Genomic DNA, 18,971 nt, shown 5'->3' with positions numbered 1-18,971 from the left:
TTTTCAGAGTAAGTATTTCTAATTTTAGACAGGAAAAGTGTTGGGTCTTGTACCAGTGTGTTCAAAGTGTTGTGTGTTGCTCTGCAGAGGGATTGTCTAAACTACATCCGAGTGCTCCAAGTCGTGGATGACGAGCGGCTGTATGTCTGCGGCACACACGCCTTTCAACCTCAGTGCGATCACTTGGTGGGTTAATGTTCAATCCCTCCTTTACTTGGGAAAATAACACTGCACAAATAAACGTGTTTGGGCTCGTCAATCAGCGCAGCAGCTCTTTTTAAACTGACACTTAATCTCTCTCTTTTAGAACCTCGCCGACTTCTCTTTGCAAGGTCGCCCTGAAGATGGCAGGGGAAAGTGCTCCTTTGACCCCTCGCAAAGCTTCACCACTGTCATGGTTGGTGAGTAGAGGACATGTTTTTATCTCATTTCAGAAAAAGCTCCTTTGGTTGTCAGCCCACTGTAAAACACATAATAATCCTCAATAATCTCTCCTCTTTTTTGGGGAGGAGATAAAATGGACCCGCTGGACAATAAATTGCTTTTTTCCTTGCTTCATTGTCTATCAGATGGAGCGCTGTACTCAGGAACAGCTTATAACTTCTTAGGCAGCGAACCGATTATTTCCAGATACTCTCCACATCAGTCCCTCCTGAGGACAGAGTACTCCACGTCCTGGCTCAATGGTGAGTTGGAACAATATGTGACGTCTTGAATTGTCAAAGATTGTTCGATTGTGTGGACAAGCTTTTTTTTTAAATGAATTTCCAAAGCCTGAAAAAAGATCATACGTCCAGTAGAGATGCCCTGATCCAATGCTAAGTATCAGTATTAGGGCTGATCTGGGTGTGTTTTAATGGACGTACATCATCTGACAAAGCCGTTCAAAATCCAGTCTGTGAGAGCTCTTTGCTCATAATGCACATGTGAAATTGTTAAAAAAATATTTGATCTGAGTCCTGACACCATGATAGGCAAAATGTTCAGATGGTTAATGAGTATTTTGCAGATATTGCAATATGCAAAACATACAGATACAGTAGGTCTTCTGCTAAAGTAGTTGCTCAGTTCTACTGCACAAGGTTTTTGTAGTTCTAAAAACATCAACAGAGTGAGACCTCTCCTGTGTCATGACAGTGGTATTCTCCCAGTTCAACTTTCACTCATCATATCAATAATTTAATCTTATTAACTTAACACTTTTAAATGAGGAACTTCAGTATTTAAAGGACCTTGTGAAGAAAAAAAAATAAGGTGTCCGATACAGCAGGCGACAGCTGTTCTTCAAGAGTGCCAGACACATATATCATCAACATTTAAATCATTCAAAGTATTGGATTAGAGTTGGTATCAGTAGAGACAGACTGTTAAAGGGCTTGGATTGGAATCAGGGTCAAATGAAACTCAGCTAGAACAAACCCCAGAGTCTATTTTTTAAGGGTGAACAAACTTTTCTAATGGTTTCTGCTAAATGAACAGGAAAATGGGTACTAGGACAATTGATCTTACACCTTTCTCTCTCCACTCTGTTTTCCTCGCAGAGCCCAGCTTCGTTCATGCTGACGTGATCAGAGAGGGGAGAAACCGAGCATATGGCGAGGACGATAAAATCTATTACTTCTTCACCGAGGTGTCGGTGGAGTACGAATTCTTTGGCAAGCTGCTCATCCCCAGGGTGGCGCGCGTCTGTAAGGTCAGCAACACGTCATGTACCATCTGTACATACCAGCAGCATCCATCTTTAGCCTCGTTGTGTTGTGTGTGTCTGTATAGAGTCCTTTCTCTTGTATCTGACCTGAGCTCATATCACAGCATTAACAAGTTAGTCATTACTAACTGTGTCATCATGCACATACAGGAGCCGAGCAGCATTAAAGCGTGTGTTAGACAAAAACAAAACTTCCTCTATACTGCAAACAGACGACACTGTGTCCTGGTCCAAAGCCACAAAAAGGTTTCAGTTCTGAAATGTAACTCAGGAAACAACCAGAAATGAAATCTTGAAATCCTGAAATGAATGTATTTTCCGAAAAAAACCCACAAATAACACACTAGTTCATTTTGTTATGTTATGAGGCATCAGTTTCTATTGCGTTTGATTAAACTGTACATACACTAATGTATGTGCCCTTGAATCTGCCTCTGCTCACGCTGCATATCGTCTTCCGTATCCCACCACAGGGAGACCTCGGGGGTCAGCGCACTCTGCAGAAGAAATGGACGTCCTTCCTCAAAGCCAAGCTGGTGTGCTCCGTGCCCGAGCTCAACTTTGTCTTCAACGTGGTGCATGACGTCTTCATCCTGAAGGAGCCAGACTGGAGGGATACGGTCATCTACGGCGTCTTCACCTCCCAGTGGTCAGTGATTTGATTTGAGGATGTTGAGCAGCTGAATCAGTTGGGGACCAGTAACAAGGATCTCTAAATTCACTTCCTCTCCCTCCTGTCTTTCGTCATCATCGCCGTCTTCGTCCTCCAGGGGCAACGTGGGCTTATCAGCTGTGTGCGCCTATAACCTGACCGCTGTGGAGGACGTCTTCTCCAAGGGCAAGTACATGCAGAAGGCCACAGTGGAGCAGTCCCACACCAAGTGGGTGCGGTACAACGGCATCACGCCTTCTCCACGTCCCGGAGCAGTAAGTACCCTCAACACAACTTCAACACAAACGTACACAGTTAAAAGCTTCATACAGTGCATGTGAGCCTCCATTGTGAACTCTCTCCTCTCCACCAGTGCATCAACAACCTGATGCGACAGCAGAACATCAACAGCTCTCTCAACCTGCCGGACAAGACCCTTCAGTTTGTGAAGGACCACCCCCTGCTGGAAGACCCCGTCCTGCCCATCGGCAACGGGCCTCGCCTCATCGCCAAGGACGTCAACTACACTCAGATCGTCGTGGAGAGGATCAGAGCGCTCGATGGGAACATCTATGACGTCATCTTCACTGGAACAGGTTACAACACATCAGCCGATACTTACACAAATGAAATTTGACACTTTGACGCCGTTACAAAAGACTGCTGATGCTGATCTGAGGGTGTTTGTGCTGAATCAGTGGTTTCTGCTTTTGAATGAATGACCAATATTTGACCTTCTTCACCTTTTTAGACAAAGGCCTCCTGCACAAATCAGTCGTGTTCGAAGGAGACGTTCATATTGTGGAGGAGATCCAGCTCCTGAAGAACTCTGAGTCCATCAAGAACTTACTGCTATCCTCAGAGGTCAGTGACTTTTGAACTTAAGTGTGCAAGTAGTATGTGATTACTCACAATAGGAAGTTAACAGGAACACTGTTAGATGACTGTTAAGAGCAAAACTAGCAGTTCCTCTAAATCAAAGAAGATTGCATGTTTTAGTTTTACAGCAGCATGCGTAAGAAGAGGTCATGTGGAGTTTGTATTACAACAGATATCAATTTTGATCATCATATTTTGTGTTGTGTTTAAGCATTGTGAATTTCTTGATAAAAAGAGTTTTAATAGTTTTGATATGAAAGTGTGAGCTCTCTGTCTGTGGCTTATTGCTGTGAACAACCTCCTGCTCCCACAGACCCGGTCCCTGTACGCTGGTTCAGACTCGGGCGTGGTCCAGGCCCCCACGGCGTTCTGTGGGAGGTATTCATCCTGCTATGACTGTATCTTGGCACGAGACCCCTACTGCGCCTGGGACCGCCACACTGCCGCCTGTGTCAATATATTTGATGTTCCCAGACAGCAGCCCGGGTAAGTCACCATCCAGCTACATTTACAATGTGTGATCACACTGTCTTCGTTGGACATACCAGTCCTCCACTCATGCATTATCATAGTGGTTAGCGAAAGCAAAAGCACCATTCAGAGACATCTTTACAGATAATCCAGCCAGTTTGACCTGCTTTATAGTCTCGGACTAGATATTTCTTCATGTCAGGGTGAGGGCATATTTTAGGCTCATGGAAATAATCTTCTTACTTTTCAGGAATCTAATCCAGAGCCTGAATGGTGACGCAGACAAGTGTCCCTCAGGTAAGCAACATGCTCACTTGATGATAATGAGACTTCTTTTGTTTTTTTTTATGTTTGTATTATTTTCGACGTTGTTTTTAAGCAGGATACAGAAAATCCATTACATCCACAGTCAGTATTCTGTCTCTGTTTTTGCCTCATAGTGTCACATCTGCCTCTGAGGGACTACCAGCATGTGACGGTGAAACCAGGGAGCTCTGTTGAGCTGCCGTGCCTGGTGCCCTCCAACCTCGCCCAGGTGAACTGGAAGTCCAACGGCTCGGCTCTCACCGAGGCCTCTCGCTTCCACCTCATCGGCGAGAACGGTCTCCTCATTTACAGCGTGGCCCCCGAGGATCAAGGTCACTACGAGTGCTGGTCCGTGGAATGGGCCCCGGCCGCCGAGAAGAACTTCACCCGCCTCCTGGCGGGATACGTCCTCACTCTGGATCTCCCGCCCAGACCTCCGCACGAGGGGGGCCGCGTCACCACCACCCTCGGGAGCCCGGAGACATCTAGCTCGCACGCAGCTGAAGGTAATGGTAAGACAGACAGAGCCCCACTAACGTCAGGCCTTGCCCCTCCCAGCTTCACAGCCCCAGACACCTACACCTCCCCACCCCAAACTGACTCATCACTAACCCCGCCCCCTAGCAGCACCATCAAGATCCAGTCCAGGCATCATCTGCCGAGCTCCAACGCTCCCCGCCCGGACAACCGGGACCCGGCGGCCGAATATTTGCAGCACAACAACAGTATGGCCCTCCTCTTCCTCTTCCTCCTGTTCTTCCTCCTCTTCCTGGCTGCAATGGCCTACAACTGCTACATGCAGTACCTCCCCGCTCCCTGCCTGCGCATGCGAGCCGCTCTGTTGGGCAGTAAGAAGAGCGCCCACCAGCCTGAGTACCGGGCCTGCGAGGCGGGTCTGATGGAAGCGTCCGCGACCGACAAAATCAACCTGACGGAGCAGCCGACACAGAACGGCAGCCAAACCACCCAAAACCTCCGGGCGCTCCGCGACACGGGCTACGAGACGGAGCCGGAGTGCGGCAACGGTCAGATCCCCTCTCACAGTTTCGGAGGCGACAGCCCGTCGCAGGAGAGACCCTTTGATGTGGACTGTGAATCTCAGCCCATCCAGTTCGCAGATGCGGATGAACCTTACTGCTAGCCAGCCTCGGCTCTACTTTTTGTTTCTCTCTCTGCACAGAGACGATTTATAGGGGGGAGGGGGTCACGCTCTTGCTGCATCTTCCCACGACTCGCGCGTCTAAACTGGCGCCCTCCATTTGGAAGTTTGTTCAGTGTACAGCATTGAGTGAGGTTGAATCGTAATAAGGCTTATTATGTCAGGCCCCACATCCCTGTAGAGATCTAACTCCTGCTGTCTTATTTAGGGCTTTTGATGACCAAGCAAAACTGTATTCATGGAAGCTGCACCCTCTCAGTTTAGTCCAGCAAGTAAAGCTATTACTTAAATTCCAAATTGGAAACATTGTTTACCAAATTGGTAAGTTACTGTGATGTTTTCCAAATTGGAATCATGTTTTTTTGTACAGCCTGGGTGAAAAATGATCTGAAAAGCTTTTGCATCCTTTTTTTTTTTTTTTTGTCTTTGAAAACAACACAGAGGCTTTTGGACTTTTGGGCAGCCACTTCAACGTTCTAGTGTTTTCTCAGGGAAGATTTTCTCAGTATGTTGCAGCCTGCTTTGTTGTACAGTGTTGCCATCTGCAGCACTTGGTATGTGGGCCTTAATCTCACCCAGTAAGGTGGCCGAGAATGGTTCGAAGGCCAGAAAGAGATAAAAACAAACAAAACAAAAAAAAAACGTGGAATAAATCAAGCCACAGTCGTGTGTAGAGTCGTCCTGCGGGACAGTGTTGAGTCTCTTGGATATTAATTTTTTCCTTTCCTGTGAAGTAGACATTCCTACATGGATACAACTGATGCTCCTGTGTATTAACCTCTACTAGTCATCTTCCTTAATGTGGTTTCTTAATAACATGAATTATGTACAGTATGACACGATGCTTGGTACTATCAATCATCACTTGTTCTTTTTCTAAAACAGCCCTGGAAACAATCTGAAGATGTTTTTTTTTTTATAATTATTTTTTAATTAAACCTTCAGTTTTAGAGTTATTATTTAAGATGAGTCACGTCTGTGGTTATGTCATTTTGTTCACTGTGCAAGTAGTCTAGTTGTGATTTTCCTCCTTTTGCTTTTATTTTATTTTATTTATTGCAACAGACCTTTAGATGCTAGCTCTCACTCAATAGTCTCCCTTTGATCTGTTCTGCATGTCCTCCCTTGTTTAGATTTACTGCTTTCCTCAACACTCTCTTTCTGCATCACTCCCTCCCTCACAGCCTCCTCTCCTGTCGACACTTCATCTTCCCTGTCCTCCTCTGGAAGTAGCTCTCCCTCTGCCCTCCCTTCTTCCACCTCCTCCTCCTCTTCCTCCTCTACTTCCACCTCCTCCTCCTCCTATGTCAAGCCCCACAGTGTGGAGGCTCGGGAGGCAGAGGTGAGACTTTTGCCTCCCCTGCTGAAGGACCAAGCCTGGGGGGTTCATGCCCAGGAGGCCTTCCTGCTCTTCTGCCTCGCCCTGGGTGAGTGGTGCCTCTGACAATGCTCACACCCCAAAACTCAACAGTCCTCGGTTTGGAAATCTCCTCTCACTATTTAACCCTCCCTTTTCCCCACACTATCATTGTCACTCATTCTCTCTTGTTTCTACTTCTTGCATGCCGCCATTTCCCAATACATAAACTAACTGGGAGTATGGGTGTGTGTGTGTGTGTCTTCTGGATGTGCTCAAAACAAGCCTGCCCTTCGCTTTAAGGTGTCTGACTCACAGAAAAGACTTCATCTCCACTTTAGGTGTCTCACCAGATACCTGCATCGTGAGTGAATGTTTTAAAGAGCTGGGATTCAGTATTAAACTGTCCATCTTTCAGCGATCTGGTCGTCTCACAGTCTTCACTTGTATGTCAGTGAAATTGTATGTATATTATTGTGTAACCGCAGTCTGACATGACTCATGTAAAACCTAGGGGTGGATCTTTCTCATCCAGCAGCGTTGAGGATCTCTCCTCAGAACAAATTATTGTAGGCTTAGTCGTCTTGCATCTCAAACTTTACATTTTTGTGCCTGTAAACAAGTGTAAATATATTTGTATATATGGGAAAATACCATTTGAAGATGTACATAAATCTAGGAGACTTTTTGGGGCTGTGTCTCTTGTTAGGGAGGCTAAATAAATCTTGTCAAATGTTTTCAACACTGGTTTGTTTTTTGTTTTGTTTTGTTTTTTAACATTGTGGATGTGGAAGTGTTACAGAATTACTAACCTGCTAAATGTGGATACATGATTGTGAGTCTTCTACATATAAATGAAAAAATATATACGTATAAGTCAATCAACCTGAATAATTTTATTTCATGTAAAGTCCTGCTTCACCTGCAGTGAATATCAGAGCTGAGATCAGATTTTACACACTTGCAATCATTAATCTTAATCTTAATTTTCATGTTTACAGTGCAGTGCACTCTTGCATGGGTGTGTACGGTTGCTCTGACTGGCACTGTTCAGTGAAGAGTACGTGTATATGGCGTGTCAGTGTCTCGACCGTCATGGGTCAACATGAAGTCCAATTCTGTCCCTCAGGTCCCAGTGATGTCCACATTCACTGGCTAGTAAATGGGCACAGTCTGGACACCCCCATAATGGAGTACCGCCTGCCGGTGGGTCAGAGAGAGGTACTCGTGAGCAGCTGGCTCCGAGAGGGGCCGCTGATCAAAGACGCCCGTTACCACTGCGTTGCTGAGGCCAGCACAGGAAATGACATGTCTGAGGTGGACCTCCACCTCACTATTGGAGGTATTTGGTGTTGAGTGGCTGTAACCATGTCTGGTGTGGAGACAATATGTTTTTAAGTATCACAATCCTGTTATGCCTCCAAAATATGCTGTGATAATGCATAGTAATGCATGTAGAGTGGTGATACAGTGCCAGGTCCAGGCCCTGGGACTTGGTCCATAGTAGTCCAGAGATGGACATTTGTAATGATTTATGTCCATATAAGATTATGATGTTATTTGACAGATGAAGAGAGCATTCCATCCAGGGATTTGAACCAGTGGAGAGGTGCACTCACAGAGCATGAGCAACTGCTAAAAAGATGGGAAAAGGCCTGGGTAGGTCTAAGTTCTTGCATGTGTACGTGTGTTTTTCTCCTGATCTCATGAGTGGTGTTGTGCAGTTGCCCAGACTGACTTACATCATACCCACCAGTTTTAACCTGCTCTGCATGTTTGGCCTTAGGCAAGTGTTTTGAACTCCCTCTTTGCACTAGAGGAGTGTAAAGTCCAGATTTATTGGGCCAGTGGCAGATACTCTACAGTATATTAAACCAGTTCTGCAAATGCTTTGTCACGGTCTTAAAAATGCATGGACTTAGGGTCAGAAACTACCTCAAAATAGGCTATTCTCAATATCTGTTTTGAATGAGATATTAGGTATTTGTGGCCATTCCACATCTACCATTACCAAGCTTGAGTCTGTGTCCACTGGAAGTGGGTTTACTGGTTACAGGGTTTCGATTGTTTGACTGTAACCCTGTGGATTTTTGAGGCAGATAAATGATACGGTTTTTGTGTGGTGGATGATCTTGTGGCCCCTCTTGAACCCAGAGCTAGTTCCACGTGTCTAGGTTGTGCTGTTTCTGGGATATGATAAGTGACCACTAGAGGGCAGGAGAGGCCATTTTGGAGAGGACTCATTTGCCTTGACTGTTTGAGTGAAAAGTTGCAAAAATGTGTGAAGTCATAAATCTTTGTAGAAGCTATTTGGGATTAAGGCTTGGGAAATGGATGGGAGCCACCTCACCAAGTGGGTTATTCTTCAATAATGTTGGGGTTTAGATCAAGGGTTAGTATTCAGGATTTTCTACTTTTCTATACTTAGATCAGATTTAGTTTGACTGCATTTGCCCTCATGGCTCAAACCGGAAATATCTGTAAACAACCTTATTTTAACCTACATGATCAGACTTAACGATTTTGTTGCATTTCATTTTGGCTTAAGGGCATTTTGTGAGACGTAAACATCAATCCTCCAATATTTTTCTACACTTCAACTCTGTTTTTCCCTCCACAGGAAAGCTGTGATGGCCACAGAGCTCTGTGAAGATGTCACAAGCTTCACTTGTGTTGGCTGAATCTAGGCGTGAACATGGTCCTCAGCCCAGGTGGACACGATTGTTAACAGCTAGAATGCATACAAATGTCCCAGTGTCACTTTTTTTTTTTTGACACTGCAGTTTGATGGACAGTGACATGAAGCACTCACAACACGTGCCTCCTGCAGGGCCTCAACCTGGCTGTGATGATGGACGATGCTGGGACTCCTGCCAAACCTGACGAGGAGATGAAGCTCGTTGGTTGCCTCAGTCCAAGGACCATTTCTACCAGAAATACATTTATTTCTATTTTTATTGATGAAATGAACATCCTGAAAGCAGTGCTTGTCTGGAACAATAAAACGTGCAGTATTATGAAGAATGCTGATGAATGTTTGTAGATGATGCAGCATCGATCAGGCCTGTTTATAGTCTTTAGTCTTTATGATGTTTGCATGTTCTCTGCCTTCCAAAGCCTCTGGTCCTTCACAGCTATCTTGCGTTTTAATTTTTCACTTGAGATATTTCCACTAGAACCAAATCCTATCCTTATACTAAGGATTTGATATCAGGAATGGAGTGTGTCACTGTGGGAAGCCTTTTCAACTACAGTATCCTTTTTATGTTTGACATTTAGTAAGACTATATCACCCAAAGTGAAATTCCACACACCCACGGCATCCAAAAGGACTTAAAAATCCAAGAATTACATTGATGGACTTCCTGCTTTCTGTCTGCGGTTAGTTTTCCTTTTACTCTGAAACTGTGACTACCTATTTGTCTTTGAAACAGGATTAAATGGACATAGTCTTATCTGTTGCTTACATTGATTTAAGCATCTATTACAACAAACCCATTGTCTCCTCTCGTCTTATTTGATTTGAGAACATACTGTATATCCCTTTTGATTTCGAAATGGTAAACAAGTTATTACTCCAGGAGCAGGATCAAACCTGAGTGACACACTGACATGTCAGCCTTTTTCACAGGAACATGTTCTACCATGTGAATTATTAACCAGCCTTCATCATATTTCTCCTTGGATGCCACTTCTCTGACATTTACAGAGGGCACACACAACAGTTTCTTTGACTGGAAGATACATCAATTGTGGTACAGACATTTATGCCTCAAATGGTTTTAGACTAACAGGTGTTTAACAAAACCTTAATGGTGAAACATAAAACCATTTAAAATTAGAGGAAAAGCTTATGGCAGAGGATATCTACAGGCCAAACCTCTGCATCTCTGCATAGTCCCTGATGTTGTCATCTTTGTTATGGTGCTGTCTACCACAACTAGAGCTATAGCACCCTCTTGTGATCAAGCAAGGGATGACAAGCAAATTGGAGGAAAAATGGGCAGATATGGTTCATTATGGATATGGTTCAGTGGTTTGGGAATCTCCAGCCACACAATAACCATCACCACAAGTCAAAAAGTATTAAAAGTAAGTATTTTCTAATCGCATGATCCACAATTTCAGCCCACAAGCAACTTGCTGATTCTGGTACAAAGTCACACAAAAGTCCTCTTCCTCCTGACTGTATGAAATCAATGTTGTCAACTTCAAGTAATATATTATTATATCACCAGATATAGATCAGAAACAGAAATGTCGAGCATCTTATTAAAGACAGTTTTCTGATACTTTGGATGTAGTGTAGTGTTTGACAACCACATGTCCAGTGCTACAGTCTATGGTCCAGTGCTACACTGAGCAGTAGAAAAGGTCCACATCCTCACACAAACTGTGATATTTGGCTGAGAAAATACAACTAATGTACAGCAGACACATTATTAACTCTAAAATTACAGGAGGAATCTCCCAGATGAATGCCAGTGGGATCATGTCACTACTTTGGTAAAGGTCTTCTGAAGAGTAGGATGTGGGGCTCTTAAGAACAATAACAAACAAATACAAGCATTTTACTGTGTAGCTTACCAATCCATGACTGTTAAATATACAATTACCTTGTTTTAGAATGTGTAGTCAGTGTATTTGGTATTTCCAAAGCAAGTCTACAGCATGGAGTGTGGGGAGGCCAGAGGCAGTTTGCATACCTGGCTCATGTATCATAGATCCATCCTTGGGACTGCTGTACTCCCAGTTGTCTCCACTCATCTTCAGACATCAAGTGTGAGTTTGGAACTATCTGGCCATCTCCCGAGGTGGAACATGTCTGGTGATAAGAAGCTACGTTATTCTCTGTTATTTGAGTTCATGTCAGATTCCTATTAAGTTGGATGTATTCATTAAAAAACTCAACCCACGGTATCATCAATTGTGGTTAGGTTAATATAATATTTATACTGCACATACAGCACTTTGCACAATATCTTAGCCTATATTTACAAAGCAAAGGGGCTATACAATCCTACACATGACTGACACATCCTCTTTAAATTTCCCACTGGGAATTGGCTTTATGCACAGCTCCACTTCTTCCTGAAATAAGCCAGCTCCTTTATTTCCTGTCTTACATTATTGGACCAACTGATTAATCCAGGTGTGCCTGACCATTGTTGTGAGGTCAGACACACCTGGACTAATCAGTTGGAGTATTTTCTCTCAAAATAAAAGGGTAAAATGGTAGAATCTCGTCCATCACGGTCACTTATCAGAGTGAAGCTAGTTTTTCTTAGTAGTTTTGTTTTAATTGTGTGGCGCCAAATCGCTGTCGGCCCATTACTGCCCCCTGGGGCCAGACAGTAGAATGCACCCAGCGGTACAGCGGTGTCTTCTCCCCAACAGCCACAAAGGGCAGCAGCTATCCAGATCAACGATTGTAAACAAACGCCGACAACTGACGCAAAGGTGGGATTTACCGTGAATAACTTATACTTTTATTCATACCGTATTCAGGCATATTTTTTGTTTTACAAATGCAAACCCTTCAAAGTTGACAACTTTACATAGACAATAAAAAAGGCAGATAGTGTTGTTGGCTAACGTCCAGGTTTGAAGTGGATTCATAATAATCTGCGTCATGTCGCTCATACCTGTACTCAAAGAGGTCGTCGCTGTCCTGTCCGAGTAGTAGGCCTATATTTGGTTGCGAGACATATTTTCAGATAAACTGTAAGGGTTTAGTAAACTTTTACAACAAGCTAACGTAAACAAGCTGCGCGTGGAAATTGCACTCCAGCTTTGATTGGATGATGAAGGTCATGTGACCAGACACTCAAATCGGGTCATCTTGGCGCCCATTTGCTATCAAAGCACAGGTGAGCAGGCTACTCAGTTACCATCAACGCACAGGTGAGTGCATTTGTTAACGTAAACGTAAGGTCGTCTTATTTGCTCTGATACCCTGAATGTTTATTAAATTGTTGGTGACTGTTGGTATGACTTTACCATAGACTGTATGGACTTTACACACATATTTCTGCACAGATCTGTTGTGTAACCTCTTAACCTTTATTATGTGCATCCCCTGTGTATTTCTTATCTTATCTTATTTTATCTTATCTTATCCTTGGCTTTATCTTATCATAAATTCTCTCAGGTTGGACAGGTCTTGTGCCGCACTTGTAGCCTACCATGTGACTTACTTACTTACTTACTTAGGCCTTTGTGTTCCTTTCGGAACATAGGCCATTGATGAATTGTTTCCACCCACGTCTGTCCTGGGCCTTTCTCTCCAGCTGTTTCCACGTCAGTCCCTGCATCTTAAGCTCTTGTTCTGTGCTCCTTCTCCAGGTGTTTTTTGGTCTTCCTCTGCCTCGCGTGACCATGTGACTAATACAGTGCTAATATGAAGGAACTCACCTATAATACGGTTACAGCTAATAAATATTCTATGTATTAATACGCTCTATACACCAATTGCAATTTTTGAATGAATTTTCTATAGCTGCTCTTTGTTTAGTTGACTTTTACAGATGGCTTGAATGTTACAGTATCAGGTTAGTGGGTCTGTGGGGCTACAGACACACACACTGATGCATATGTGATCCTCTTGTGCTTCTCCTTCGTCTGCCACTTTTTTTTTAATGAACCGTTCACAGAAAGCTCAAATGAAGCCCTAGACGTGATTATGAAAATTAGCTCTCAAGGCTGTAGATGTTATTGCCCACACAGGAAATTCTTACATCACTCCGCTGCTCTCTTCAAGCAGGATATCAGTATAATTTCCCTTCACTATTCATTTTATTGTGTTTCATGGAGCGCAAACATGACACACAATTGTACTACCACAGGCATTGATACTGTTGAAATATGGTCACAGACAGGCTCATATTAGGTCATGGATGTAGGACAGGAAAAGGACTCTCCAGATATTCCTTTCAATGTGAAGAGAATGGCAAGTTGTGTAACCTGTATTTATATTTTTGTTAAATATCGAGATGTCCTCAACAGGGCCAATGGACAATTATGTATGGAAGCCACTATAGGTTTCCCCCCACTGTTATTAAATGAAAAAAGATTATACCCTTTACCTACTCTTACTTTAATATCACTCTAGCCAGTTATACTCATCAGACCAGGTAACAGGATCAATATGTGCTTTATTGACTTAGCTTAGCTCTCTAGTAATAATAGCTAATAATAGGCTACTGGGCAAAAAGCTGCAATGGGTATAAAGTGAATTCTTAAAAATGGGGGAAAATTTTGGTCAGACTTCAGAGAATTAATTTCAAATGGCCTTCAAGAAAAAAATGTTATGTTACTGCTGGTTTATCAGTTTTCCTTCCTGTCGGGCTAGCTGCAGATTTCAACTTTTCAACTGTTAAAGGGACAACGAGGAGTTTTGGAAAAGCGAAGCATTTTCACACTACATTTATGAGCCTCCACACGCACCGTGAAATTCTTTGACCGGCGCAAGACAGACTCATGTTTTCATTCAGAATTAAAGTCAGAGGTTCGAAGATGATCACATACCGTCGTAGTTCCGACCATAAATGGAGATTCGGCTGCGTTATTCTCATGACTCGCCACGAAACCGAAAGTAAAGAAACGCTGGTCGGCTCGATCAGCATTTCCGCCACCACTAATAATAACAAAATAACGTGAGACTTTTTTATAACCAAATAGAAACTCCTCGTTGTCCCTTTTTTGCATTTTCTTCTACCTTTTTTCTACTGGTTTTCACCCTTATAAAGGCATTCATCTCTCAGCCTTCAACTTATATGTTTCAGCTTTAGCGTCAGACTTTTTCAACAGTTCTTCAGCAGTTTCTTGAGCTAATTCAACTTTGTTTCAATGATTCTTCAGCTTATTCAGCATTGCTTCAGCAATAGCGTTCAGCTGCTTTCAGCATTCACACCATTTCCATTCTTGGAAATGCTTTTTCTAGTTGTGATGATGTCTTTTTCAGACTTCAGAAACTTTTCGTTGTTGCTTGTGTATAATACATTTGAAAGAGAAAGAAACCAGTTGTCTGTGTCTGCCCTTCCTGTAACATTGGTTATTTTGCTCCTAGCTAGTCTTAAAATAACTATTGCTTTTTTGAATGTTTTTGGTAACCTGGCAACAGTAGTCAAGTGGAGAAGTGTCTGCTGCTTTCCTTACCAATGGATGCTCTTTTCCTCTGTCTCTCCGTTCTCATTTGTACATAATGTATGTCTAAAACTGAGGCAGATCACTGATATTAAATCCCATTTAACTACTATGAAACATATGATCTAACTTACTACAAAAAGTTATTTAACCATTTGTAAAATCCTAGGAACTGCAGGTGACTATTGGGATGACTTATTTATGTGTTTTTTATTAATTCACATGATTTATCCAGGACACATTCATGCTTTTTTTTTTTTTTTTTTTTTTTAAAGCATCGCCTAATAGATAGCCTTATCATCTGGGCTGTTTAAAGATTAAAAGTAGGTTAGTTTTGGAAAGAAGAGTTCAGGACCATTTTCCAGTTTGTCCCTGTAGATCTTCATGAGCAGGCAAGTCAGCTCACTTATTTGTTGTTTGTGGATGCTGTGGGACCTATTCTCAGTTGGACCTCATCACACCATTCATTAAGCTTCCATGGCAGCAGTCTGTAAGCAGGAAATGCCCCCAGTGACCAGCCGTCATCATCCTCCATTTCAGTAGCAACAGATACTCCAGATATTCCCTCCCTTTTCTTTTCAGCTCAGCCCCCTTGTGTTTCTCTCCACAGTGGCAGGGAAACGGTGGGTGGGCCTTCAGTGCCTCAGGATCTCTGCCTTATTGGACACCTGCTTACAGAGCACTACAATGCGTGGGTAGAGCTTTTTGCGCCTCTGTCCCCATGGCTACACAGTACTCTGAAGACAGACTACACAGCCCAGTTCATCTGTACTTTTCTCACTTCCACATTTAGATGATAGAGCAGTACATGGAAATAATTATATTTTTTTCTTTAGTCATAAATGTATGTGTGTAGGCTAGTACATATATGTAGCCTACACATGTATAAAGGTTTTAAATAAGAGTCAATATTATTATTATTATGAATTTGCAATTTATAAAACACACATTTTGAGGGCCAATTAAAAAAAGATGAACAGCTGTAGCGTGTGACGTTGGACAAAGGAAGTCTATAAAAGAATAAAACAGTCGGCATCATTATGATAGGATACAGGACACTGTTTTAAAAGCAGTATAAAAAAAGTTTGGCACAATAAGCCCACACATTTTCTGGACTGTAGAAATCTAAGTGTAGTAGTTGTCAGTTATTTTAACATCTTAATTGTTGATCCTGTATCTCCTGGTGGTTTTGTTATTTTATATACACATTTATTAATACATGTTGTAATGGTATATGGGATAAATCCCTTTGGGCTGGATTCGCTGGAATGGATTTTTCTGCTGTAGTGATCCCTATTCAAAAATTTAAAGTTAATTCTTTGGTCATATTGATACAGGCCTTCTATACAGTACTGACTCAGCTTATACTGTTGCTTCAGCTAATGACATGCACTATGTTTGGTTTAAGAATGTGCCTTGTGTGGTTTGTGGCATAAATGCTGTTAATTAAAATTAATGCAGAGAATAACTGCTTGACAAGGCCTTAAAGCTGGAAAACAGTGGAGACGGTTTTAATACTCCAGCAATATCAAACAGCAGCAAATTTACATTTCACAAAGACTAGTCTTGCCTTGCTGAAGTGATTTTTCTTTGGTCTAATAGCAAGGTAATATAGAATCGGTGATAAATCATGATTCTTAATACCAAGTAGCACCCGCTGATTAATTAACCTGGTAGCTTAGCTGATAAATATCTATACAGGTGGTGAAAAAGATGTGCGTCTAAATGATTGCTGTCTCTCAGATGTGTCTTCGAGGGTTAACAGGCAACAATTCAAGATTGAAAAAAAAAAGCATCCAAAATCATGAAATACTGCAGTACCTGTAGTAATATGAAAACCAGAATGCTAATTATGCATTTTCTAAACACAAATATTCTAATTATATCGCCAACCATATTTGTCAGAGCAAAATACATTTGTTGTTCTTTTGCATTGGTACTATCTGCCCTCATACACATCAACAGTAAATTGCTAATTAAATGTGTAGGTGGTAACTGTTCACATGAATGTGGAAAAAAAAAAGCTGATAATGGTGACAATCAAAATCATGGGGGTGGCATTTTTAGTTCAGTTTTCTGTCCAGGTTATATTTCCTTGTTTATTTTCCTATTAACTGAACGTGGCCTTTTTAAATGACACAAACATCTCATATCTGATGATGTACGCAGCATTTTTAAATGGCAGTTAAGAGGAAACAAAATGTACACCTGCATTTGAAATGGTCTCTTCCACTATTCTGCAAGCCTCCCCTGAATGAGTCATCCAGCTGGCTCCTCATTGGATAAGACCATGCCATCCCTAGGGATTGCCTTGCAGAGGCAGAAAGGCCTTTGCTTCCATTCACAGAAACATTGGTATGCCAGCCTGCTATTTCATTCACATAAAAGACTAAATATTGCATGCCTTTTTTGTCTTCTGCTCTTTTACTCCTTTGTCTTTTTGCCTCCTCTTTTGATTTGCGAGGGCCTGCCTTTTCTTCCTTGCTTTTGTGTTTGCCTTTGTTTCTGAGGAGAGAAGGCAGACGCGCTGTCTTTTTTTTTTTTTTTTTTTTCTATATTTGCCAGGCAGGAAAGAGATGTTGGGAGGGACTGCAGTGCGAAATCTGCAGCAGAGTGAGAGCGGAAGCTGCTTATGAATGAGTGTCAGTCTTTCAGCTTTGCTATATGCTCCTGAGGACATTTTACATGAATGGTGTCTGGCTGTGTGCTTTCCGCTACCGGGGAGACAAAGATGCTTCATTGGTGCTGCTGGGCTTTTTTCTGTTATCCTTTCGGCTGTTTCATTCACTCATCTGCCTGAGAAACATGTCGTTCATTCTGTGTCTTTTTCAGTTGTATCATTCATGTAGTTCGACCAGGACCAGTTACTGGGTATTTTAGACAAGCTGTGAATCTGTATCTGCTTCCTACTGAATTATTATTTTTTTTGCTCCTTTGTTGCAGAATGCTGATAGAGAATTAATGGTACACATTAGACAAATGGTGTCGAAACAGTTTAATGTAAAAAGAAAAGATAGCTTTATTTCTTTCTGCATTAATGGACGATTATAAATATTTGGTGCAGAAACAATAGGATTACTGTCTAGTTATACGTTTTGTGAAAGTATAAACCTGAGAAACAGGACTGTCTATATTCTGCAGCTATTATAGATGATCATGGACAGTATATTAATGATATCAGTAATTTCTAGTCATGCTAAAATTACACTGTTTTGCTTCTTTCAGTGATTTAAAGAGGTTTCCTTTATATATGCTAAAGAAAATGATACCTTTATGATATATTTCCATGGAGATTTTGATTCTCGTATCTGAGAAGTCTGCGTTTTTTTTCGTTAGAAGATTTTGGCTGGCACTGTGATTGTAGCTGTCATCTAAGTGGATGCTGATGACACTTATTTCACTTAATTTATTAACAATCCTGCGCTTAGTTCTTTGTGTCTGTAAACTTCTATCAGTCCATCCATCCATTTTATACGACATTAATTGTTTAAAAAAATGAATTCATGCAAACTATTATGAGTAATTAGTTTACTAAGTTAAATAATCAAGCTACCTCTGATTCTTCATTTCCTTTTCCCAGAAAAACAAATAAGAGTGGAAGAATTACAGCAAATTAATATCAGACTAGGGAATTTAAAAATTGATTGGTTCCAGTGTGCTGTAAGTGGGAGGTTTTTTTTTTCTCCCTCCAACAGGAAGTGATTTGCAGTGTTCAGCAAGCCTTTTGTTGAGAAGGTTTTCTCAGATCAGTGAGTCATGCTTTAGCTCTGAGCCGGCAGGCAGGCAGGCAGGCAGCAGTCAGTAGAGAGTATTTGCTCTTCCCTCGCTGTATCCGTGATCATCGACAACATAGACCTTCCTCTGTTCTCTTACTTTTTGGATTTTTGAGGCTAGAAATCAGCAGCAGTAGCAGCATCACCACTGGAAACCAAACAAGCTGCACCACAACACTGGCAGCCTTTTGGAGACCTTTTCTTCTCTCCATCCCTTCTTCCTTTGCTTCAGTGTTGTGTTTTCATGGATTGTGTCTTTATGTTTCTCTCTTACGGATTGGATTGCAGCTCTGGATTTTACTGAGAGCAGATTGGACTTTGGCGACAGCAGCAGCAGCAACAGCAGAAGCAGCAGCAGCAGCAGCAGCAGCAGCCCAACACAACACAACCACCACTGTAACCTCAGTAGAGAAAATTACAGTCAGGTGGCCTGTGATTGCTAAAAGGCGTTTGCTGCCTGTACTGCTGCTGCTATGTTACAGGAGAGGGTAATCAGCACGGCTCAGCCACGTCTGCCAGCA

The 18,971-nt window shown here is 42.2% G+C and overlaps 1 protein-coding gene across 4 annotated transcripts in view; it reads left to right on the top strand.

Annotated features, from left to right (window-relative positions):
- The window catches only part of sema4d (sema domain, immunoglobulin domain (Ig), transmembrane domain (TM) and short cytoplasmic domain, (semaphorin) 4D), a 37,469-nt gene extending 26,654 nt beyond the window's left edge, over nucleotides 1–10,815 (top strand). The window contains exons 7-22 of one of the 4 annotated variants that reach the window (XR_014595801.1): nucleotides 88–186; nucleotides 308–401; nucleotides 570–686; nucleotides 1,542–1,693; nucleotides 2,182–2,357; nucleotides 2,479–2,635; nucleotides 2,734–2,956; nucleotides 3,112–3,224; nucleotides 3,553–3,725; nucleotides 3,961–4,007; nucleotides 4,151–4,522; nucleotides 6,360–6,602; nucleotides 7,662–7,874; nucleotides 8,100–8,191; nucleotides 9,153–9,243; nucleotides 9,363–10,814. Coding sequence is in view for 3 of the 4 variants with exons in the window: in XM_083983566.1 (XP_083839692.1) it covers nucleotides 88–186; nucleotides 308–401; nucleotides 570–686; nucleotides 1,542–1,693; nucleotides 2,182–2,357; nucleotides 2,479–2,635; nucleotides 2,734–2,956; nucleotides 3,112–3,224; nucleotides 3,553–3,725; nucleotides 3,961–4,007; nucleotides 4,151–5,157 (2,358 nt within the window). In the remaining variant the exon portion in view is untranslated. The other 3 variants (XM_083983568.1, XM_083983567.1, XM_083983566.1) reach the window with 3 other exon arrangements.
- Nucleotides 10,816–18,971: the final 8,156 nt, after the last annotated feature.

The sequence above is a fragment of the Trachurus trachurus genome (genome assembly GCF_905171665.1).
Source record: "Trachurus trachurus genome assembly, chromosome: 12".
NCBI classification, from domain to species: domain Eukaryota; kingdom Metazoa; phylum Chordata; class Actinopteri; order Carangiformes; family Carangidae; genus Trachurus; species Trachurus trachurus.
Note: the sequence above shows the minus strand (reverse complement) of the source record. Positions and strands in the feature narration are given on the sequence as shown.